Below are 24,911 nucleotides of genomic sequence, written 5' to 3'. Positions count from 1 at the left end.
CCTGCGAGCCACGACTACTGAAGCCCGCGCGCCTAGAGCCCGTGCTCTGCAACAAGAGAAGCCACCTCCCGCTGCAACTAGAGAAAGCCTGCATGCAACAACGAAGACCCAACACAGCCAATAAATAAATAAATAAATAAATAAATGTTCCTTAAAAAAAAAAAAAGACTTAGTATAAAAAAAGAATTTCAAATATCTGATAATTTTTACATTGACTATATGTTGAAATATTATCTTGGTAGAGTAGGTTAAATAAAACCACCAGGGAAGTCCCAGAAATTTCTTAATTATATGTGTTGCTCTCATTGTATTTCTATCGGGCAGTGCTGCTGTACAGGACCAGCAACCCAGGTATCCATCAGATAAACTGCCAGGTAAGGGAAAAGTGATGGAGGGGCAGCAGTAGATAAAAGGAGGTTTAAAGAAACAGCAACCAGGGACTTCCCTGGTAGTGCAGTCGTTAAGAATCTGCCTGCCTATTCAGGGGACACAGGTTCGAACCCTGGTCTGGGAAGATCCCACATGTTGTGGAGCAACTAAGCCCATGTGCCACAACTACTGGAGCCTGCACACCGCAACAAAGAGTAGCCCCCGCTCTCCGCAACTGGAGAAAGCCCACACGTAGCAACGAAGACCCAACACAGCCAAAAATAAATAAGTAGATAATTTTTTTTTTTTTAAAAAAAGGAGAATTTAAGAAATAGCAACCAATAGCACTGGGTGGCCTTGTTTGGATCCTGCTTCAAAGAAATTACAAAAAATTACATGTGGTCTTTAGAAGATCTGGAAATGTGAACATTGGCCAGACATTTGATGATTTAATGAACTATGGATCTTTTTCATTTTGTCTAATTATTGCTTTGTTTTTAGTTAGGAGTGATAATGACATTGTGGTTCGTTAAACAGAAGGAAAGCTTTTTAAGACCATATATTGTATAGTTCCATTTATATGAAGTGTCCAAAATAGGCAAATCTATAGAGACAGAAAGTAGATTAGCTGCCAGGGGCCTGAGTCGGGGAAATGGAAGTGATTGCTAAAGGGTATGGGGTTTCTTTCTGGGGTGATTAAAATGTTCTAATTAGATTGTAGTGATGGTTGCACAATTCTGTGAATATATCAAAAAAACATTAAATTGTACCTTTTAAATGGGTGAATTTTATAGCATATGAATTATATCTCAATAAAGATGTTTTTTAAAAGGAAGTCTTTTAATTTAGAGATAGGTACAAAAACATTTGCTAATAAAAAACAATAAAGAAAACCACAAAATAGTACTAACTAAGAATAAATTAGTAGCCTGAAATGTGTTTTCACCCATCAGGAAGGGCTTTCCAAACTGTAGTAGATGTTTTGGAATCTGCAAAGTACTTACCATTGGAGACATGTTTTGCAAACTGTCAAGAACACTGTCAACCAGGAAGAACTTGGGAAGCCCTAAAATAATTCTATATTTTTTTCTTTTCTTAAAACATTTATTTATTTATTCATTTATTTAATTTTTGGCTGCATTGGGTCTTCGCTGCTGCACGCGGGTTTTCTCTAGTTGCTGATAGCGGGGACTACTCTTTGTTGCGGTGTGCGGGCTTCTCATTGCGGTGGCTTCTCCTGTTGCAGCGCACAGTCTCTAGGCGCGCAGGCTTCAGTAGTTGTGGCACACAGGCTTCAGTAGTTGTGGCTCGCGGGCTCTAGAGCGCAGGCTCAGTAGTTGTGGCACACGGACTTAGTTGCTCCGTGGCATGTGGGATATTCCCGGACCAGAGATCAAACCAGTGTCCCCTGCATTGGCAGACAGATTCTTAACGACTGTGCCACCAGGGAAGCCCTCTATATATTTTTCAGTGAAGATTTACATATGAACGGAAATGCAGAAATAAATGTCCAGAGATATGAACATCTAGAGGATAACTGTGGCAGCCTTTGAAGAGGCGGGATGAGAGTAGGGTTGGGTATGGGGACCAAAGGTAACCTCAACCATAGCTATAAGTTCTGAATTTCTCTACAAAAGGACTGTATCCCTGTATTATCTATTCTGTTAAAAATTAATAAAATATTTTAAATGATTTTCTACATAAAAATCAAGTCTTATGCATGGCCAACCCTCTCCCCCCAAAGCCAACCAACCAACCAACCAACCAACCAACCAACAAAACAAACCACCATAAGCAAAGTCAAAAGACAAATGATGAACTAGAAAAAAGAAGTACACCTCATATCACTAACAAAGTTATAATCAGCCAAATATAGAAATCAAGAAGAAAAACACCAACATCCCAATAGAAAAGTAAACCAAAGACATGGTCAGTTCACTGAACAAGTAATACAAAAGAAGTAACATGAAAAGATGCCTAATTGCACTCGTAACAGGAGAAATGTGAATTAAAACTTCACTCAATACCCTTTTTCACCTATCAGATTGGCAAAAATCCAAATATTTGACAATGTGGTCTGGTGGTCAGGCTGTGGGAAAACAGGCAGTCTCACATTTTGCTAATGAGAAGGAAAAATGCAGGGCAAGATCTGTCCAAATAACAAATGAATTTACCCTTTAACCCAGCAATCCCACTTTTGGAAGTTTACCTTTAGATATAACTGCATGTACAAAGTGATGTACATACAAAGGTAGTTGTTCTAGCCAGCATTGCTAGTGGCCCATATGGAACCTTCCTCAACACTCTTACTTCCATCTGCTGGAAATCAGCAGTACAAATTTACAATATCTGTCCTATAAACGGCACCTTTGTACAGTGCACAACTTGTACAACTATCCATGGCCACCCTAATGACAGCATGTGTTGTAATGGCAAAAGACTGGGAAAAAGTGAGTGTCCATCAACAGGGAATAATCAAATAAACCATAATATATACACAAAGTGGAGTACTGGATACCTATAAAAAATAATCAGGACACTCCCTATATCTCTAGAATATATTGTTAAGTGATACAGGCCAATGTATATAGCTTATTACCTATTATGTAAGAAAAGAGGAAAATAATATCTGGAGAAAATGAGAGAAGGACACAAAAGAAACTAATGCTTACTCACAGCAGTGGGGGTGAAGGAAGCGTAGGTTGAGAAAGGGGTGGGAATGAGACTTCTCACACTTCATACTTTGTTATATTTTACTTTAAAACTTATGTGAATGTATTATTTATTCAAAAAGTAAAGCCAATGCACTTTTAAAGTTACAGATTGTAACTTTGTGAAACAGATATTGAGCTACAAAATGTTGTGTACATGACATCAAATCTTGTGATTTGTGAAACCCTGAATCGTCAGGAGGGATCTTTACCCATTTTTTAAAAATTCACCTTATAACTGAAAGTTTGTACCCTTTCACCAACCCCTCCCTTTTTCCACCACCTCCCAGCTTATGGAAACCACTCACTTTTCTACTCTCTGTTTCTGAGTTTGACTTTTATTTTTAGATTTCACATATGTGATACCATGCAGTATTTGTCTTTCTCTGGCTGGCTTATTTCACTTAGCATAATGCCCTCCAGGTTCATCCATGTTGCTGCAAATGACAAGATTTCCAGCCTTATCCGAGGCTGAATGATATTTCACACACACACATACACACATACCACATCTTCTTTATCCATTCATCCATAGACAGATACTTAGGTTGTTTTCACACCTTGGCTATTGTGAGTAATGCTGCAATGAATGTGAGAGTGCAAACATCGCTTTGCAATTATAGTTTCATTTCCTTTGCATAGATACCCAGAAATGGGATTCCTGGGTCCTACTGTAGTTCTGTTTTAATTTCCTGAGGAACTTCCATTCTGTTTTCCATAGTGGTTGCACCAGTTTACATTCCCGCCAACAATGGACAAAGATACCCTTTTCTTTACATCCTTGCCACACTTGTTATCTCTTGTTTTTCTGATAACACCTATCCTAACAGGTGTGAGGTGATATCTCACTGTGGTATTGATTTGCACTTTCCTGATGATTAGTGATATTGAGCACTTTTTCTTGTACCTGTTGGCCATTTGTATGTCTTCTTTGGAAAAATGTCTATTCAGGTCCTTTGCCCATTTTTAAATTGGGTTATTGGTTTTATTGCTTTTGAGCTATAATGACTTCTTTGTATATTTTGGATATTAACCCCGTATTAAACCCCGTATTAAACCCCGTATTAAATATGTGGTTGGCAGATATTTTCTTCCATTCCATAAGTTGCCTTTTTTTTTTTTTTGCAGTACACGGGCCTCTCACTGTTGTGGCCTCTCCCATTGCAGAGCACAGGCTCCGGACGCGCAGGCTCAGCGGCCATGGCTCACGGGCCCAGGCGCTCCGCGGCATGTGGGATCTTCCTGGACCGGGGCACAAACCCGTGTCCCCTGCAACGGCAGGCGGACTCTCAACCACTGCGCCACCAGGGAAGCCCAGTTGTCTTTTTTTTTGTCGATGGTTTCCTTTGCTGAGCAGAGCCATTTTAAAATTATAAATGATGCGACTTTAGCTCCTGCATCATCCTTTTTGGTTCTCTTGCAGTCCCTACTGAGACTCTCACCCTAACCTGCCTGTCTTGAGAGTCGAGCTGGGACTCCCCAGAGAGGGCCTGGCACCCAGGAGGTGCTCACTGACTGTTTATTAGGCTAGATTAGTGGATGAATCGGGAGGCAGTGTACTCTGGAACCAGACTGCCTGAGTTCTAATCCCAGCTTTGTTACTTATCAGTTGTGTGACCTTAAACACAGCACTTTAACCTTCCTGTGCCTCAGTTTCCACTTCTGCAAAATGGGAATAAAAAAGAGTCCTTACTGGGACTTCCCTGGTGGTCCAGTGGTTAAAAATCCACCAATGCAGGCGACACGGGTTTGAGCCCCGGTCCAGGAAGATCCCACATGTCGCAGAGCAACTAAGCCCATGTGGCACAACTACTGAGCCTGTGCTCTAGAGCCCATGAGCCACAAGTACTGAAGCCCACATGCCTTGCCACAACAAGAGAAGCCACCACAGTGAGAAGCCCACGCCCCGCAACAAAGAGTAGCCCCCGCTCACCGCAACTAGAGAAAGCCCGCACGCAGCAACGAAGACCCAACGCAGCCAAAAAAAAAAAAGTCCTTACTACCTAAGGGTTACTGTAAATTAACATTCATTTACACACAGGATCTGGCACAGAGTGAGAACATGATACATATTAGCTCTTCTTCCTGAAGGTGCAGGGCTCAGGGACAGCGATGTTTAAGAGGCGGCGAGGGCGACAGGAATAAAGACACAGACCTACTAGAGAATGGACTTGAGGACACGGGGAGGGGGAAGGGTAAGCTGGGACAAAGTGAGAGAGAGGCATGGACATATATACACTACCAAACGTAAAATAGCTAGCTAGTGGGAAGCAGCCACATAGCACAGGGCGATCAGCTCCGTGCTTTGTGACCGCCTAGAGGGGTGGGATAGGGACGGTGGGAGGGAGACGCAAGAGGGAGGGGATATGGCGATATATGTATATGTATAGCTGATTCACTTTGTTATAAAGCAGAAACTACCACACCATTGTAAAGCAATTATACTCCAATAAAGATGTTAAAAAAAAAAAAAAAGAGGTTGCGAGGGATTGGCAGGGAAGGTGTGGGTCCCAGGAATGCGTGGCACAGATGCCCAGGGGATCAAGGCATTGCCGTGGGGGAGGAAATGGCCGACTGTGGCAAACGCTGCCAAGATGACAGGTCAGAGGAGAGATTTAGGGTGAAGAGGTCACTGATGATCTTAGCTGGCGTAGTTTCAGGAGAGTGACAGGGACAGAAGCCCCGAATCAGGGAAGGAGTGGGAGGTGAGAAAGGAGAGTGAGGGTAGATAGCTCTTGGGAGGCGTGGCTGAGAAGCGGGGAGACAGAGAGGCAGGGAGGCTCTCAGAAGACAACTGGGAGGCATGGGGCACTTTGTATTCAACTCAGGAGACCCTGGGTTTATTTAAATGCTGACGGACAACAGTGATTGCAATCCCTAGAATAAAATAAGGAGTCATGAGTCTATACCCATACAAATGAATGAATGAATGAATGAACAAACAAACAAACAAATAAATAAATGGAGGAAAAGGGAAAAACTCTCCCTTACAGTAAAATCGTACCTAATGTGTTGAGAAAAGGGAACCCTCTTACACTGTTGGTGGGAATGTAAATTGGTGCAGCCACTATGGAAAACAGTATGGAGGATCCTCAAAAAACTAAAAATAGAGTTGCCATATGATCCAGCAATCCTACTCCTGGGCATACACCCAGAGAAAACTATATTTCAAAAAGATACATGCCCCCCTATGTTCATAGCAGCACTATTTACAATAGCCAGGACATGGAAACAACCTAAATGTCCATTGACAGATGAACGGATAAAGAAGATGTGGTCCAAATATACAGTGGAATATTACTCAGTCATAAAAAAGAATAAAATAATGACATTTGCAGCAACATGGATAGACCTAGAGATTATTATACTAAGCAAACTAAGTCAGAAAGAGAAAGGCAAATACCACATGATTGCATTTATGTGTGAATCTAAAATATGACACAAATGAACATATCTGTGAAACAGAAACAGACTCACAGATATAGAGAACAGACTCGTGGTTGCCAAGGGAGAGGGGGAGGTGGGGGAGGGAAGGATTGGTAGTTTGGGATTAGCAGATCCAAACTATTACATGTAGGATGGATAAACAACAAGGTCCTACTCTATAGCACAGGGAACTATACTCAATATCCTGTGATGATCAACCATAATGGAAAAGAAGATGAAAAAGAGTATATATATACATATATATATATATATATGTATATATATGTATAACCAAATCACTTTGCTATATTGTAGAAATTAACACAACATTTTATTGCAATATGGTAAGTCAACCATATTGCAATAAAATGAAAAAAGGTACCTAGTAAAGGTAAAGGGTACAGGGAAATTAGAAAACCACCATTTATCAACTGCCATAGTAATAATCGTTGAGACAAGTAACACTGATAGATGCTAACCCTGCGAGGGTATGCAGGATATGTACAGAGTCTCAAAGTACATCTTCACAAGATACCAAGGGGAACAATAGTATCATTATAGTGGAGACTCTGGTAAACACCACCTTCACCATGTGACCAAGCTAACACCAACTGTAATGGGAAGAACCAACATCACATGCCTCCTGATACAATGCACTGAGAAAGACACAGCCCTCCTCTCATATTCCTGCCAAAGGCGTATAACCTGAATCGAATCACAAGGAAAACTCAGACAAACCCACACTGAGGGCCATCCTATAAAACAACTGGCCTCTATTTTTCAAAAATATCGAGATCATAAGAGGCAAAGACAGATCAAGGAAGGGTTCCAGACTGAAGGGAGCTAAAGAGACAGGATGCCTAAATGCAATCCCTGATCCTGGACTGGATCCTTGACAAGGAAAAAAATTTCTTCAAGAGCAAAAACTGAATAAAGTCTGTAGATAGCAGGATTGTCTCAGTGTTGATTTCCTGATTTGCATAATTGTTTTGTGGTTATGTAAGGGAATGAACTTGTTCTCAGGAGATACACACTGAAGTATTTAGAGGTAAACAGGAATTATGATAGAGCAAATGAGGTAAAAAGTTAACATTTGGGGGACTTCCCTGGTCGTCCAGTGGCTGAGACTCCGAGCTCCTAATACAGCGGGCCCTGGTCAGGGAACTAGACCCCACACGCCGCAACTAAGACCATGCATGCCGCAATTAAAGATCCCATATGCTGCAACTAAAAGATCCCACACACCACAAGGAAGACCCCCCTTGTGTTGCAACTAAGACCCAGCAGAGCCAAATAAATAAATTAATTAATTAATTAATTAGTTTTTAAAAAGTTAACATTTGGGCAATCCGGGTGAAAAGGTATTCAGAAATTTTATGTTCTGTTCCTGCAACTCCTCCATAAGACTGAAATTATTTCAAAAGAAAAAGTTAACAAAATGGTGATGGAAAAGATCTGGCAGTAATAATAGTAATAATAATAGGTAACATCTCTTGTACTCTCCTGTGTTCCAGGCACTGTCCAGGCTCTGTTCACCCACTGCCTAACCTCAAAGCAGTCCTGTGAAACAGTTAATGTTATTATCTTAGCCCCATTTCACAGAGGAGCCTGAGGCTTAGAGCGGATGAGTGGCTAACCTGCGGTGGAAGGGTTGGCAGAGGCAGGTGAGTGGGCTCCTGGACAGAGCTGGTTCCTGCATTTCCCTCCTAAGAGCCTCATTATTTAGACCTGCAGTGGTCATTAGTGACTGCCTCTCCCTTTAGTCTATAAGCCCCATGAAGGCAGGGCTGTGTCTGTCTCAGTCATTGCTGTGTCCATGGTATCAGCACAGAGCCCAACACAGAGGAGAAACCCACCAGATGTTTATCAACTGAATAACTGATCTCTATTTATAATAATGATAATATTATGACTGTTAATAATGATAATAGAAATAAGGTTCTCATTTGTGTTGATGCATTTCGTCTTCAGAACAAGTCCAAGGATGATAATTTTATCCCCGTTTTACAGATAAGGAAACTGAGGCATCCAGAGAAGTCTCTTGCCTACAGCAGGCAGCCAGGAAGGGCATGACTGGCACTTGGCACCCCACCCATCTGCCTTCCAGTACTCACCTTCTGGAAGTCCTTCTTGGAGATGAGGCCACGGGGATCAGTGACGTAGTCCTGGAAGGCCTCAGAGCCCACAATGTCTTTGAGTTTCAGGAACATGTCAAAGAACTTGAGGATCATCTCCACGTTGGATGAGGATTCCACAAGCATGTCCACCATCTGCCGGGCAATCATGCCGTTCACCACGTTCCCTGCAGGCAGCCCCAAGTCAGTGTGGCTCAGCAGAGCCTCCTTTCTGGATCCCCATTGGGCTTGCCTCCCTCTCCAGCTCAGGAGCCACCAGGATCCACTGTGCTGGTGGAAGCTTCCCTGGCCAGCTCCTGTACCTCCCCTCAGAGGGCAAGGGTCACTTTCTGATCTGCCTCAGCATCAGGTGTGAACCTGGCTGATTCTGTCTATGTCCTCCTCCCCCGATAGCTGGGGGAGTCATCAACAAAGATAACAATGGCATAAACTAATGGCGGGTCCAGATGCCATGCCAAGTGCTGCACTGACACGACCTCATTTTTGTAAGGAACGTGTGTCACTATTCATTTTTAGAGATGAGGAAACAGACTCAGAGAAAGTCTCAAACTCAGGGTTACACAGCCAGTATGGGGGTGGGGAGGACTTGAACCCAGAGCTGCATGACCTCAGAGCTCGCACCACCTAAGCCTTCCACTAGCCCACAGAGGCCAGGCAGGTCCATAGATGAGTGAGGTAGGCCAAAGACAAGACAACAGGGAGAGGTGGAGACTGTGGTAAACTGGGACCCCACACCCCCTCTAAAGCAAACTGGCTCCACCTTTTTTTTTTTTAACAGAATTTTATTTATATTTATATTTATTCATTTATTTTTTGGCTGTGCCACACAGCTCGCGGGATCTTAGTTCTGCCACCAGGGACTGAACCCGGGCCACAGCAGTGAAAACCCCAAATCCTAACCACTGGACTGCCAGGGAACTCCCCAAACTGGCTCCAGCTTCTTTTTGTACCTTTCAATTTTCATATAATTTCAAATTTACATGTAGTTCACAAGAATAGTGCAAGGGAACCCTCATGTATTCCAGATTCATCAACTGTTTACATTTTGCCATGTTTGCTTTATAATACCTCTCCCTCTCTATTTTTTTTCACCGAACCATTAAGGACTAAGCTGTAGACATGAGGCCTTTTTACCCCTAAACATTTCCACATATATATTCTTAAAGACAAGGACATTCTCTTATATAATCATAGTGCAGTCATCAAAATCAGATTGAACATTTATATGACAGTTATTTAATCCAGTTCAGCTGATATTTCCCATGTGAGAATGTGGACGCATGGTCACTGAATCTTTCAATTTTTCAAGAAAAATGTTTAAAGGGATTTTTGATTGTTAAATCTGATTTTTTAAAAATTAATTGATTATTTTGGGCTGCTTTGGGTCTTTGTTGCTGTGGGCGGGCTTTCTCTAGTTGCGGTGAGGGGGGGCTACTCTTCCTTGTGGTGGCTTCTTCTGTTGCGGTGCACGGGCTCTAGGTGCACAGGCTCAGGAGTTGTGGCTCACGGGCTCTAGAGTGCAGGCTCAGTAGTTGTGGTGCACAGGCTCAGTTGCTCCGCGGCATGTGGGATCTTCCCGGACCAGGGCTCCAACCCGTGTCCCTTGCATTGGCAGGCGGATTCTTAACCACTGTGCCACCAGGGAAGTCCCTTTACATCTGATTTTTAAAAGCTGATGACTAGTTACCAAAAATTTAAAACATTGTAGGAGGATTATTCATTGCAACATAGTTTGTAATAGCAAAATATTTTTAAATTAAGAAACTTGAATGTCCATTGATGGGGTGTGGTTAAATGAATCACTGTATCCCCACGCAATTAGTACTATGCAGCCATATAAAAGAATGAGGATGCTGTTATGAACCTCGGCTCTATAGGAAAAAGTCTTTGTCTACAAGTTAAATAATCTTATTAATTAGTAATAAATTATGGTTGTTTTAAATCACTACGTTTTGGAGATATTTGTTAGGCAGCAAGAGCTAAATGACATATTCAGCAAATAAATATTCAGTGCATAAATTTTAAGAAGTGTCCAGGCCACCCACCTAATTAAGATTTCTCTGGCGATCCAATAAATTACTATAGCTACAGTCAGGACCTGGCACATCATAAGTGCCCAAAAAGTGTTTGCTGAGCTTCTTACAGCAACTTAAATGCAATGACCCTCACATGATATCAGATGGGGTTGAAGGTTAGGCTCTCCTGGGTCTCAGAGGGCCATTTTTAGGATCATCTGAACATTTGTACCCTCCCCTTACCCACACCCACTAGGAGTTTACCTTCTAGTAGTGACAGCAACATCACCACCATGTCCTTCTGTAGATCCAGCAGCTCCTTCAACAGCTCGATCTGGCTCGAGTCCTAGAGACCCCACATCCCAGGTTTGTGAGGGCTCTTCTCAGCAGGGACGCCTCCCCCACCTCCAGCTGCTTCCACCCACCCAGCAGGGCCTAAGACCCCTTTTCTTTCCCCCTCTTACCTCCGAGGGGACCCGAGTCCAGACATGTTCCTCGGAAGCAGGGGAAAAGGCAGAGAGACAAGACTGTGGGGTGGGATTGGCACTTTGGAGGAAGTGGGCCCAACAGGTGACGTGTAAGGACAAGGGCTGGCAGACAAGGAGGACTGGGAGGTGTATGGGGACCTGAGGCAGATGCTTGGAACCAAGAGAGACAGAGACGGACAGGGGCAAATACTGGGGACAGTGACACAGATCTGGGAAGGGATGAGAGTTCAACACTGCACCTGGCCTATGGTGGGTGCTTGACACATGTTTGTTGAATGAATGCGTGATCGAAAAAGTGGGACTCTGGGTTCAGGAAGAAGGCTGTGGGACACAGCTATGTGCTTTCTGGTAAGCCATTTGGGAAGAATGGCTCTCCTGTCACAGTGTCTCATGTAGGGCCCACAGAAGTCTCCAACATGGTCAAAGTTCTGCTGCCTGGTCCCTATTTGTATTAGGTTGAGCTACATAAAATTGCTAGTCTTCAGTCACTTCTCGCCAACAAAGTGGTAATTTCATATGGTTCTACCTAATGAAATGGAGGAAGGGGAAGGGTACCAGATAAATGGGATGTAAGGCTCCTTCTACCCCATGCTAGTTCTAGAGTTGCTGATTCTAATCCTAACACAATTTCCACAGTTCCAAAGCTCTGCATTCTGACTCTAAGATTCCAACATTCCAGGATCTCAAGATCCTAAGATGGGTGAGTCCTGTGGTGTGTGCCTGTCCATGATGTAGCCCCTTGATTCTCTCAACAATCCCACTCTCAGAGCATATGGGACTAACCCCATCTTCCGGGTTGTAGGGGTGGGTATATAACCAGGACTGGCCAATCAGAGCTTTCTTTCCCCTGGCCAGGGTGATTGGTTCAGGAATGAGCATGTGACCTAGTAGTCGAATAAGAGAATATGGCAGATCTTTTCCTGGATCTAAAGAGGTGTTCTCTTCGCTCTGGAGCTGTTAGTGGAGCTCATGAAAGCCCAGGGCATCATTTTCCCAGCCCATGGGGAGCACCTGCTTGAGAATGAAGCTAGAGAGGAGAGGGACATTTCTACTAACGGCACTATAGGCCCTGGATCTGATCTGTGATGTGAACTGATAAATTCTTTTTTTGTAAGCTACCACTTTGCATTGGATTTCTAGCCCTTGCAATTTAACCTAGACTATGGCTGAGGAATTAATTCTGCAGGATTTGGAACTCTACACTAAGATACCAATATCCTCTAGAATTTTAAGATTACATCAACAGCCCCACTTGAACTCACTGACACTAAGAAATTGCATTCTTAAGTTCAACTCCTTTCAAAAGGTCAGATGACACCAGACAGGGTTTCTGCCAGCCCCTGTGGTGCCTTTGAGTAAATTAGAAAAAGGCTTCCCTTCTTCAAGACTCTTTCCTGTTGGGAAATTATAATATACAGAATATTGCCATCTGCTGGAAAACTATTGTAATAAATACACCGATATATGTATGATGTCTAGGATGTGGATGGTGCCGTTTCAGATGCTGGGCCCTGCTGCAGCGCATATGGCAGCCTTGAATATGTTTACCAGACAGAAGCAGAACAAATGGATACGGTGTTTGTGAGGCATTGACAAGGCTGCAAAGGGGCGGGGGTGGTGGGGAAAAGGGGAGCACGAAGATGCTAGAGATGGGAGACGGGGCTCGACAGGGACCTTACATCATGGATGCCCTGGAGAGATGTCATCTGCCGCAAGCAGAATAAAGAAGCAAAACACCCCTTCAGCCCCAGGCCCAGATCTAGAAGCCTACCCTCATCCTATCCCTAGTCCTGTCCGAATCTGGGTGACCTCATCAGAGGGGAAAGAACACCAACCAATCATAGAGGAGCTCTGGACCAGAGCGGGCGGCCCCAAACGTCAGACCAAGGGAACTGTAGATGGATAACCAGCCGATTGGCGGTGGCAGAGGAGGAGGCGGGGTCATGGAGAGAGCCAATCCAGAAGAAAGATGGATTTGGCCACGGAGAGGGACCAGTCTGCAACCTGCCGGGAGCACTGGGGTGCGACACGGACCGATGGGGCAAAACTTGGAAACGTGCCAGTTGGGGGATGCCTGGAAGCAGTTGGATGAAAAACAGAGAGGCCCGAACCTGAGCGAGCTTCATCATCATGTGGGCAAACACGTGCAGGAATCCCACCACGGCGTCCCAGAGGCGGCTGTGCGCTAGACTCTGCTGGTTCCCGGTGCAGGGCCCCTGTGGGGCAGAGAGAGGTTCTACGTGAGCGCGAGGCAGGGCGCGGGATGCGGAACTGCCCCGCCCCGCCGCAGCGGGCGAGCCCTACCTGAATGTATTCGGTGAGGCTGTTGAACACCTGTTTAGCCACAGACATGGCCTTGGAAAAATTCCTCTTGCCCTGCTCCTCAATGACATCCTTGCCTGAGTAGTACCAGTAGAAGTCGCTGATGGATTCCTGGGGGGCAGACACAGTGTGAGGGGCTGCTGGTGCCAACCATGGCCCAACAGACCCCGACCCGGGTCACACCCGGACGGCCTCACATCCTCACCTGAAGCCGCAGGAGGTAGTCCACAGTACAGATGATGATGTTAATAGTGGTTGTATTTCCTGTCTGTGTCCGTAGGTAGTTTTGGAAATCTAGGGAGATGAAAAGTCACTCATTTATTGAGCATCTATCATGTGCTAGGGGAGGTGGACAGTGAGTCCTTTATTCTTTTATGCAATAAATGTTTATTGAGGGCCTATTGTATGCCGGAAGGCATATAATCATTAATTTACTTAATAACTCTTTATCAGTACCTACTATGTGTTAGGGGAAGATGGAGGATCATTTATCCATTTGTCTAATAAATATTTATTGAGGGCCTACTATGTGCCAGATGTGGTGGAGGGCCATTTACTCATTTTTTCCCCCAAAGTATTTATTGAGCACCTACAATGTAGCAGGGGGAAATGGAGATTCAGCCTTCATTTGTTCACAGAAGTTTTTTACTGAATGCCTACTATGTGCTGGGGAGATCGGAGATTGGTTATTTGTTCATTCATTTATCCAAAAAATATTTATTGAGCACCTACCAAGAACCAGAGGAGATAAGCATTTGTTATTTATTTGTTCATTTATTCAATATATATTTATTGAGCATACACTGTATGCTAACGGGAGATGAAGACTGGTCTCATACTTTGATACTACAAATTTCCTGAGCATTTATTATGTGCCCTGGAGATACAGCAGTAGAAGAAGAAAAAGTCCCTGCCCTTGTGAAGTTTATATTATCATGTAGTAATTTTTCAGTCTTTTCCAACTGCAACCTACAGTAGGAAATCCAGTACATATTTACACTGAGACCCAGTACATGTGTCTAATCTGAAATTACATCCACATATACCTGAAACAGAAGTTTCACATACCCTTACTATGTGCCATACATTCTGCTATTTTCTGTCCTGTACTAGTCTAGTTAACTACAAATGAATTCTGAACTCAACCCACTAAATGTGTAGTTCTCAACCTCCCATCCCTGGCTGCACATTAGAACTACCTGGAGGATTTTAAATATCCCAGTGCTCAGAACCCATCCCAGACCAATTAAATTAGAATGTCTGAGTGGAACCTGAGCTTTAGTGTCTTGTAAAGCTCCCCAGGCATACCAGTGCGCAATTAGGAATGAGAACCTCTGCGATAAACTTGATTCACGACCCTCTGGTGAGTTGGTTCCCACTATTTGAAAAACATTGTTCTATGACAGAAAGCTGATAACTGTTAGAGCTGAGTGATGGCTTCTTGGGGGCTTATTATACCATTCTTTCTACGTCAGGGTGTGGTTGAGAAGTTCTGGAATAATAATGATGATGATGATAAAGGTTGTGATGGGGGAAGCTGAGGGGGTTGGAGGAGCCCAGAGGAGATGCCTGACCCAGACAAGGTGGTCAGGGAGGGCTTCTTGGAGGAGGGGACCTCTGAGCTATGACCTGAAAGATGAGTAGGAGTTGGCTGCGCAAATTCCTCGCTGTGTGACCTCAGGCAAGTTACTGAACCTCTCTGTGTGGCAGACTGTGCCTCGGTTCCCCCATATGTAACACGGTGGTCACAATAGGCCCTACTTTAAAGAGCTTTGGTGAGGTTTTAATGCTTTAGCATATATAATGAACTGAGGACAGTTCATACATAAGTGCTGGTACATAAGTGCTCAATAAACAATAGCTGTTCTTAAAGGGCCTTAAAGAGAGTGCTGAGGTTAAGAGCTGCACTTTGGAGCAGTGACTCTCAAAACATGGGCCCAGACCAGCAGCGTCAGCATCTTCCGGAAGGAAACCTGTTAGAAACGCAAATTCCTAGGCTCCGCCCCAGAATTACTAAACCAGAAAATCTGGGATGGGGTCCAGAAGCCTAGTTTAACAAGGCCTCCTGGTGATTCTTAGGTACGCTTGAGTTTGAGAACAACCTCTGTAGACCCATTTGCCAAATGACCAATTCAGCAAATTACCAAGGCAATGAAAACAAGCTTCAGTTAAATCCTTCTGATGTTATAGCGATGTCACGTTGCCCAGGATGGCTTCAACAGCCCTTGAAAGTTTTTTTCGCCCAAAGTTTTACTTCCACCTGATTTCCCTATAGCCACTTCACAATCACTATATCAGGCTGAATGTCCATTTTGCCTGGTTTCACATTACAGACGAAAAGCATACTCAAATATTCAAGATTTTATAAGCAAATGGACAGGTTTTCCCATCAACCCTGTCTTCTAATTCTTTTTTCTGTGTTCATTTAAATCAGACTGTATGCCTAAATGGTTAATACGGCTCCCCGGCTTTTGTCTGCTCTGAATGGCACTGAATACTCAAGACATGCAAGGCATCTGAGATTTGAAACATATTTCAAATATTTATTCGACTGGGCTGGTTAATGAATCCACAAATTTGGGCAGAGGACCAGATTGCAAATTTGGTGGGAGAGAGAAATCCCACCATAAGAACATTCTCATTTCCAAAAAGTCATAGACCCAGGGAATAAAATTCATTCTAAGCCCCAAAGACTGATTCCACCTTTGTTAAAGAAAGAAAACCCCAGTCACATGGCACAAAGGTATTTAATAAACCTTGAAGAAAAACTAGCTGTGGACATAAGAGCTTATGATAATACAAAGCAATGGATCATGCTTTATCCTTTGTTGAAAAGAAAAAAGTGAAGATTAAAGATGTTTACCTTAAAGAACACTAGCCCAGTGGGGTGCGGGTTCTATGGAGGTTAGATTTGTAATTACTCCCATTCTTATCGTGAAGGTTAACTTCTGGGCAGTCTGTGGTTTCTTATCACCCACTAAGTGTTATAACCACAACCTTGAGACTGTACATGTTTGTCATAGGAAACTGCGTTGGGTACAATGTTTACTGTTCAGAATTTCAACTATTCCTTTAATGTTGTAAGCTGTGTGCCACACGAGGTTGTATTTTCTCACCAATGATGTATTTAATTAACTTACTGTGTCATCCTTGATCTGGTTATATTGCCAGAACCAGAACAAAAGTTGTGAAAACTCAAACTTGTTTAAGTTAGGAAAGAGTCTGTAGGCCTTCCTCGTGGCCAAGTATTTTATAAGCAAAATTAATAGGTGGTTCTAAAAGAGTCATTAAAAAATGCCAGGCAATATTTCCCTCTACAGACCCAGAGTATGGCAATCTACCACATTTACTGAACTTTGGCAGCTGCTGCAAAATGCCTGTGAAAAAATGGCATGTGGCAAATTGCTCATTTGTGAAAACTGATTTTGGGCCAAATTGGGTTTTGGCAGATTGCTTTGGGGGAATTGGACTGGCTAGAAGAGGTGAAAGTGAAGCAAAGTGGCTAGGCTCCAGACATGCAAGAGAGATTTAGGAAGGTGGGCAGACAGCACTTGACACTGGCTGAAAGTAAAGAATGAACGACAATGGGACTGAGAACAAGGCCTGGATCGAGGGATTGAGGCCATCACTGATAAGGGGAGGAGGAGACTGGAGATTAACTCAGGCAACCCTTCCAGACCGACCCCAAACCTCAGCCTTCTCTCTATGTCACCCACCCCTCCTCCTCACCATTATTGTGCCCCTCGCAGAGCAATTGCAGGAATCGGAACAGGTCTTGGGTGAATTCATCATCTGCCATGACCTTCTCTCCTGGGTGGAAGAGGGGGGAAGGGGCCAGAAGGGATCAGATGCGCCAGGACACAGCACGCATGCACGTGGCCCATGCACACTGCACACGCATGCAGAAAGCATGGGATGCTCAGGGAGGAGCAGCCACCACTTTAAAGACAGCATGAGGGCCACGGGCATCCATGACACCAGAGTCTAGGACATCAGCAGATGGAAACTGAGGTGCCCTGAGTCATGAAGCTGGGGCCTCAAGTATCTGTCTACAGTATCACTGTCCCTTTGATGTCACCACCTGTGTGACAGCTGGGAGTGTCTGTCGACCTAGCAGAGGTTCGGGCTGCTGTTACCTCCCTCAGCGCCCCTCCAGGACAGTGTGGGGCGGTTAATGGATTACAGGGGTCAGAGTCACTTTCACGCAAAGGCTCTGAGCAGGAGGGGATTGAGCAGGGGGGGATTGAGCAGGGGGATGGGAATCCAAAGCCAGCCAATTGGCTCAGATGCCTTGAAAGCAGCCAATCCAGGAGAAGCAGAGGAGGAGGCATGTAAACATGCGCCAATCAGAACGGGCATCTGAAGGAAGCCAATCACTTTGGGCTGTAGGGCAGGGAAGGCTAGATAGCAAAGGTTCGGGCCAACCAGAGCAGGCATAGAGGAGGCACGCACACCAATCAGAGTGGCTGCTTGGGGGCAACCAATCTGGTTGGTGGATGGGAACCGCAGACTCGATCAACGTGGGGTTGCGGGCGCAGAGAGCAGGGTAGGTGGGAGAGGGGTTCACCCCACCTCGGGACTGCGAATCTGGGTCTGGAAGTCCGAGAACATCCAGCTGGAAAGGGATCTTTGCCATCTTCTCTAGCTTCTATTTTACACATGGGGAAACTGAGGCTTACGGAAGGTAAGAGTCCCATGTGTTGTTAGTGGCTATAGTCTGGGACCCGAATCTTGGTCTCTGGACCCCTGATCTCGAGACTTTCCTCGGGCATGGACCCTCCCTCCCCTGGATGACCCAAATCCTCAGCCCCTACGTGGAGGGGATGGTTCGGGGTTAGAAAGAAGGGGTGGCAGTAGCATAGCACGGGAAATGGACTAGGGGAATTACCGTTCTGGCGGTTGATGACTGGGGCAGCCAACAGGATGAGAGGAAGAAGCAGAAGAAAAGAGGGAAAAAGAAAGGCAGAGGGGGACAGAGAGACGGACAGAAAAACACACACAGTGACATGGTCAGGCATGAAGGCACAGACACAGAGAGAGGAACAACCCACAGAGAGAAAGAGCGACAAGGAGCAAGGAAGCAAAGAAGAGAACAAGAAGCGGGTAAAAGCAGAGGAAGAAAGAAGAGGAGAGAGAGAGAGACGGGTAGGTACAGGTGAAGAGGCAGGAGGCGAGGATCAGGGCAGAAAGGTTAGGCACGTCACAACACGGCAAAGAGGAGACTCGATTAACTCGGATTAGGGACATTAATGAGAGAACAGCAACCAGGGCTGGAGACTTGGGGCAAGTGGAGGGTGGGGTCCATGTGGTGATGGGTGGGAGAACACAGAAGGACACCCAGGGGTGGGACCATGGGGAGGGAGACTCTGGAGGAATGGGGGGGAGGCAGGACTGGGGACCACTGCAGGGGGGAAACCTAGGCATGCTCTTGGGGAGGAAAGGTGTCTTGGTGGAAGGGAGCTCTGGGCAATTGGGGGGGGAGGGGGTGGATCCTGAAAGAAGGGGATGCCCCACGGAGAGGGAAGCCCAAGAAGGCCTCACCGGTTCCATCCTCGTTCACCATGCCCAGCCCCTCTGCCTTGTTCTGTCTCTCGAAGGCATTGAGATCCAGGACACTGAGGGAAAGAAAGGAAAGATGGTGAAGATGTGCTGAGGCCTCTGCCCTCCTCTCTTCCAGAGCCTGGTAGCTTCCCCACGGTGGAGGGTGGTGAGCCATCGTAAACCACGAGTGAGCTGAAATCAAGAGGAAGCAGAGGGCTTCCCTGGTGGCGCAGTGGTTGAGAATCTGCCTGCTAATGCAGGGGACACGGGTTCGAGCCCTGGTCTGGGAGGATCCCACATGCCGCGGAGCAACTAGGCCCGTGAGCCACAACTGCTGAGCCTGCGCGTCTGGAGCCCGCGCTCCGCAACAAGAGAGGCCGTGATGGTGAGAGGCCTGCACACCGCGATGAAGAATGGCCCCCGCTTGCCACAACTAGAGAAATCCCTCACACAGAAACGAAGACCCAACACAGCAAAAATAAGTAAATAAATCAATAAACTCCTACCCCCAACATCTTAAAAAAAAAAAAAAAAAAGGAAGCAGAAACCAAGAGCTGATAGAAGATATGCAGTGGCAGCTGTGAGGTCAGGTGGGGCAAGGATGAAATGTAAAAAGTTGAAATCAGAAGGAAACAGAAACCATCAATTAGCAAAAGCTTCAGAGAGGCAGCGAAAGACAGTCAACCACAAGAGAGCAAAGGCAGACTGCAGTGCAGCCACACAAATAGGGGTCATCGGAAAGAGCCCCAAGTCCCTGCTGCCTGAGTGTCCCTTGAAGACTCAACAGCCTTCCGGTTCCAGCTGTCTGGATCCTTAATACAACTCGTTCTTAAAGTCTGTGGCATTTTGCCTCCCTTATCGGTCCATGTGAATCCTTAAAATAAACTCCCTATTATTTGAGCTGGTCTGAGTGTGTCTCTGTTCCTGGAACCAAGAGAACAGACCTGGAACCGGAGGTGGTACAAGGACTGGGGCTCAGCCACACCAAGCAGCTTCACTAAAGATGTGCACTAGAGCCCACCTGCAGGTTTGCATCAGCGCCTGGATACTCTGGAAGAAGCCAACTTCTTTCTTGTCCTTCAGGTAATCCAGCATTTTCTGCAGAGGGGGTGGGAGTGGAGGGGGAACTTGGGGTCGCACAGGAACCTCCCACCCCTCCCAGCTCCCCTCCCAAGTCCCTTCGCCCATTACCTGCTGCACATCGGCATTGCCTCCATTCAGGATGGAGATGCCCAGCTTCAGGGTGGAGGACACCATGGCGCCCGTCTCTCCTGGAGGGGATGGGTTGGGGGGCGGGGCAGGCAACGGATGGTCCACTCAGTTTGGGAGCAGTGTTCCTCACTCACCAGAAAACAGCCATCCCAGGGGATGTCAGAGAATGGGGCAGAGGAGAGTGCAAGGGCGTGTATGCAGGGGTGATCAGGACTGAAGGAATTGGTGAGAAATTGCAAGGCACGTGCGTGAGTGCAATCCACATGCATGAGGGGTGGGAAAGTGTGCCCGCTGGGCCCACAGGGGTTGAGTGGGCTGGGGACAGGGGGAGTTCACTCAGGAGAAGCTGAATGCACACGCAGGGCACCTTTGCAGGCACTGATCATCTGAAGCACCATCTCCGCGGTGCCCCGGTTGTGCAGCCGCGCCTGCTGGTACAGGAGCCTCTGCTTCTCCATCTCTTTCTCCTGCAGCAGAACCCGGCCCACGGAGCTGGGTGAGTCCAGGCTCAGCAGCCCAGCCTTTCCCCCTCACAGCCTAGCCCTCACCGCTGCCTTCCTGCTCCAGCCACATCCCCTGGCTCATCCCTTCAACTGTAAGCTCCTTCTATCCCCGGGACTTATGTCTGCGATTTGCCTCCTGCACCTACACAGGGCTGGGCATGGAGCAATCGTAACCTGGCCCCATGCACCTCCAAGGCGTCAATGGATAAAATCCCAGGGGTCTGTGAACATGGATGGGGAAAAAAGTTATATTTTTATATTTCCCACCCTCCATCTGAAACGTAGCATTTCCTTCCATTATGGATGAGGCCGTAAATCACAGCAACATTAGCAGAATCTGTGGTCGTGTCATCCATACAAATCACAGATGTTTCCATATCACATCATTTTTGAAGACATCTCGAAACATCACCTCTTTTTTTTTTTGGCCGCACTGCGCGGCTTGCGGGATTGAACCCGGGCCCCCGGCATTGAAAGCACTGAGGCCTAACCCCTGGACCACCAGGGAATTCCCTCGAAATATCACTTATGTTCACCACTACTTATCCATTACAGTAGCTCCTGGATCCACTGTTAGTTCTTGTTATTTGGTAGATTAATAGAGAAGTGCAACTATTACTGTATCACAAATTTTTAAAGCAATATTTTGACAACTATTTCAATATGCTTGTTTCCTCTGTTATGGATTCGTCTTCATACATTTAAGTACATGATTCTGAGAAAGGGTTCATCAGATGCCAAAGGGGACCCTGGCACAAAGAAGGTTGAGAAACTTGGGGAAATTCTTGCTGATCACCTTAATGAGTGAAAGGATGGGTTAATTGCATTTACTAGCTCTTTCTCCCTGCCTGGCCTTTACCTGGAACACCTTTCCCTTTCCCTTTTTCTTCAACTGGCACATTCCTTTTATCCTTCTGCTCAGACATCCCTTCCTCTGAGAAACCTTCCCTGAAACCCTTCCCCCGGGCTGGAGCAGGCGTCTTGCCTGGGCCCGCATGACCCCCTGAGCTTCCCTGGCTTCCCCCCGGCCCTGACCCCTCTGCCCGTGCCTCCCCATTCCCGCCCTGACCATTCTGCTGGAGCTCCCCTCATCACCACGGTGGATACTCTGTGCTGTTACTGTCTGCTTGATGTAGCTGTCTCCCCAGTAGACTGGCTTGGCCGCTGCTATGTGCCCAACATCACCCAGCCTAGGGCCGGGCCCAGAGCATTGCTCTGTGAACACATGGTGACTGAATGGGGGCCAATGAAGTCAGCATCCCCCATCCCTTTCTTCAGGGACCACTTGATCCCACCTACCTCAAAGGAAAGCTCAATCTCTTCTTCAGCTTCGCCACTCTCCCCTCCCTCCTCCAGGTGGCAGCTCTGGGGACAGGGCACCAGTTAGAGACGATGGTGAACTGAAGGCCAGTCCCAGCCCTTTCAGTGGACAGGCATTGCAGCTGAGGCGGAAGGGAACCTACCCTAAATGGGGGCAGGGCCTCACCTTTGCCATGATATCAGCATACGCTACATACAAGTAATCGTCTTCCAGTTTGCTGAGGAAGTAAGTGGGGAGACAGTCAGGACCCGGTAGAGAGGAACCCCATCTTATAAGAGCTTCCAGTTTTCCTTTGGAGAGCCACGCCCTCCCCATGCTCAGTCTGTGTGGCTTAGATGGGGTAGGACTCTCCATTGCCGGACTGGGCATGTGATCAAGGCTGAGCCAATCAGTACTTTCTATCTGCTTGGCTACAGTAATAGGTAAGAGATGGTCATGTGATCCACTCTGGTCCACTGGAATTCATTCTGGGAGTTTTGCTGAAGCTATTGATAGAGCTGCTCCCTTTCCACTGGGGTTGCTGTGACGGTGTGATGGAAGCCTGGAGCTTCCTGGGCCATCTTGCCACCTGACAACTGGTTGGCTCACCTAACAACTATGACCAACCACCTCCGTAGGTCTCCTCTATAATAATAATACTAATAACAGCAGAAGTAATGGCCAACACGCATTGAGTTTACTCTAAGTTGGTTTCTGTTCTAAGCGCTTTGTATATAATAACAAATTAATTCTCACAGTAATCCAGTTAGGTAGATATAGTTAACCCTTGAACAATATAGTTTTGAACTGCACAGGTCCACTTATATATGCATTTTTAAGAAGAAATACTGCTACAGTAATATACAATCCATGGTTGGTTGAATCCATGGATGCAGAACCGCAGATATGGAGGGCTAACTATAGAGTTATACCTGGACTTTTGACCGCATGGAGGGTCAGTACCCCTAACCCCTGCATTGTTCAAGGGTCACTTGGATTACTAGCCCCATTTTACAGATGAGGGAAACTGAGGCACAAAGATCCTTCTTCGCCAGGGTCATAGAGCTTGTACTGGGATTCAAACCATAGAGCTTGTACTGGGATTCAAACCTTGTACTGGGATTCAAACCTGGATAGTCTAACTCCAGGGTCATTGCCGTCCCAGAGGATAGAAAACAGAATACTCAGTTTCCCAGTCTCCCTTGCAACTGATGGTGGCCTGATGTCAGAATTCTGGCCAATAAAACATGTACAGAAGCCCACCAGGGAGAGCTTTCCTTGGACAAAAAGATTTTAGTCTTGCTTAAGGGAAAGCCTTTCCCCTTCTTTCTGCCTGACATGTGGTCATGATGCCTGGATGTCAGCATCCATCTTGTAACCACCAGGCAACAGCTCAGAATGGCAGGGCAGAAATCCTGAACGAGTCTGGGTCCCTGTCAGTGTCATTGTGCCACTGCCCAGCCCTGGACTCTCTACCTCCTGACTTGATATTACATAAGAAAAACAAATCTCTGTGCCTCTATTTCCTCAACCACACAAAAAAAGTTGATAATAATATCTATCTCATAGTGTGATGATTAAGGGAGAGGATCTATACGTCAAGTGTTTAGCATGATGCTTGACACATAAAAAAACATTTAATAAACACTGCTATTTATTCCCACGACTGCCACTAGCCCATACGAAGCTTTTGTGTGAGATAGACAAAGGCCCCCCTTCCTCACTGCCATCAGTTGGAAATTTGTCATAATATTCTGATTTTCTCCCTATAATATACTGTAGTATACTGATTTTGTTTGAGCAAGACATTTCCTTCTAGAAAAAGCCTAAATCAATATTGCCTGTGATGTGAACACTTCAGAGGAGATGCCCTTGTGAAGTGCTCAGTCTGCACAGTGGAACGTGGGAGCTCTGCCTGTCCTAGTAAAATGATATGAGAAGATCCGCTACGGGGCTCCCACACAGAGGGTCTCTCCTGAGTGACAGGGAGGTTGCGGGAGTGGGCAGAGGTCGCGGCTTTCTCTCTGGGACCTAGGAGGGGCGCTCACCTCTTCTCGGTCAGGGCGGTACGGCTGAAGTGCAGGACGAGCTGGTGCAGGGGGTCCGGCTTCTTCTCCTCCACCTCTTCCTCCTCCTCTTCCTGCTCACCAGCTTTCTGGAGGGAGATGTGGGGCTCGGGGGAGGGGCTTCTAGGGTCCCCACCTGTCTCCCCCCTAGCCCTGCTGGGCTGGTTTTGTTTGTTTGTTTGTTTTGCGGTACGCGGGCCTCTCACTGCTGTGGCCTCTCCCGTTGCGGAGCGCAGGCTCCGGACGCGCAGGCTCAGCGGCCATGGCTCACGGGCCCAGCCGCTCCGCGGCACGTGGGATCTTCCCAGACCGGGGCACGAACCCGTGTCCCTCGTATCGGCAGGCGGACTCCCAACCACTGCGCCACCAGGGAAGCCCTGGGCTGGTTTTTTTTTTTCTCTCCCCCCACATCCTTCACCCAGCCCTGGTCCCCATACCCCCCAGTGCGAAGGGCGACCCACCCCTGGAGGTGTACAATAGACGGCTGGGCCCCAGTTCTATCCCACTGTGCCCCGACACTCCCAGGCAGGTCCCAGCTCACTGAAAGGTCATCTATCATGCGGCCCTCGAAACTGTGGTCTTCAGTCAGGATCCACGCCGCCTTGTAGCTCTCCACAAACATGTTACAGGCCCGTTGCCTTTGGGGGAAAGATGTGCGTTGTCGCCGAGACCTCCCCATCCACGCCTCTCTGTCCTCCCACATATCTCTTCCCCTAACCACTCCCCAAAACCCCACTGGGGTTGACACTCCATCCTCTTGCCTCTTCAGCCACTCTTTCTCCAAGGCCCCTAGAGGTTCCCTCCTCCATGGGTGGGGGGGGGG

At 46.5% G+C, this 24,911-nt stretch overlaps 1 protein-coding gene across 2 annotated transcripts in view; it reads right to left on the bottom strand.

Annotated features, from left to right (window-relative positions):
- Window positions 1–24,911, bottom strand: part of RYR1 (ryanodine receptor 1) — a 117,724-nt gene that overhangs the window by 21,256 nt on the left and 71,557 nt on the right. For both annotated transcript variants that reach the window (XM_007471074.1, XM_007471073.1), the window contains 15 exons: window positions 24,630–24,726; window positions 24,071–24,177; window positions 22,209–22,260; window positions 22,022–22,087; window positions 20,587–20,686; window positions 20,199–20,278; window positions 20,029–20,105; window positions 19,008–19,081; window positions 18,355–18,372; window positions 17,196–17,276; window positions 13,672–13,760; window positions 13,449–13,577; window positions 13,256–13,360; window positions 10,921–11,002; window positions 8,621–8,808 (listed from right to left, as the gene is read on the bottom strand). In XM_007471074.1, coding sequence (XP_007471136.1) covers window positions 8,621–8,808; window positions 10,921–11,002; window positions 13,256–13,360; window positions 13,449–13,577; window positions 13,672–13,760; window positions 17,196–17,276; window positions 18,355–18,372; window positions 19,008–19,081; window positions 20,029–20,105; window positions 20,199–20,278; window positions 20,587–20,686; window positions 22,022–22,087; window positions 22,209–22,260; window positions 24,071–24,177; window positions 24,630–24,726 — 1,345 coding nt within the window. The remainder of the gene's footprint in view (window positions 1–8,620; window positions 8,809–10,920; window positions 11,003–13,255; window positions 13,361–13,448; window positions 13,578–13,671; window positions 13,761–17,195; window positions 17,277–18,354; window positions 18,373–19,007; window positions 19,082–20,028; window positions 20,106–20,198; window positions 20,279–20,586; window positions 20,687–22,021; window positions 22,088–22,208; window positions 22,261–24,070; window positions 24,178–24,629; window positions 24,727–24,911) is intronic.

Source organism: Lipotes vexillifer, unplaced genomic scaffold (genome assembly GCF_000442215.2).
Source record: "Lipotes vexillifer unplaced genomic scaffold, Lipotes_vexillifer_v1.1 scaffold182, whole genome shotgun sequence".
NCBI classification, from domain to species: Eukaryota; Metazoa; Chordata; class Mammalia; order Artiodactyla; family Lipotidae; genus Lipotes; species Lipotes vexillifer.
The sequence above is the reverse complement of the archived record's forward strand: the minus strand, read 5'-3'. Positions and strand labels throughout refer to the sequence as shown.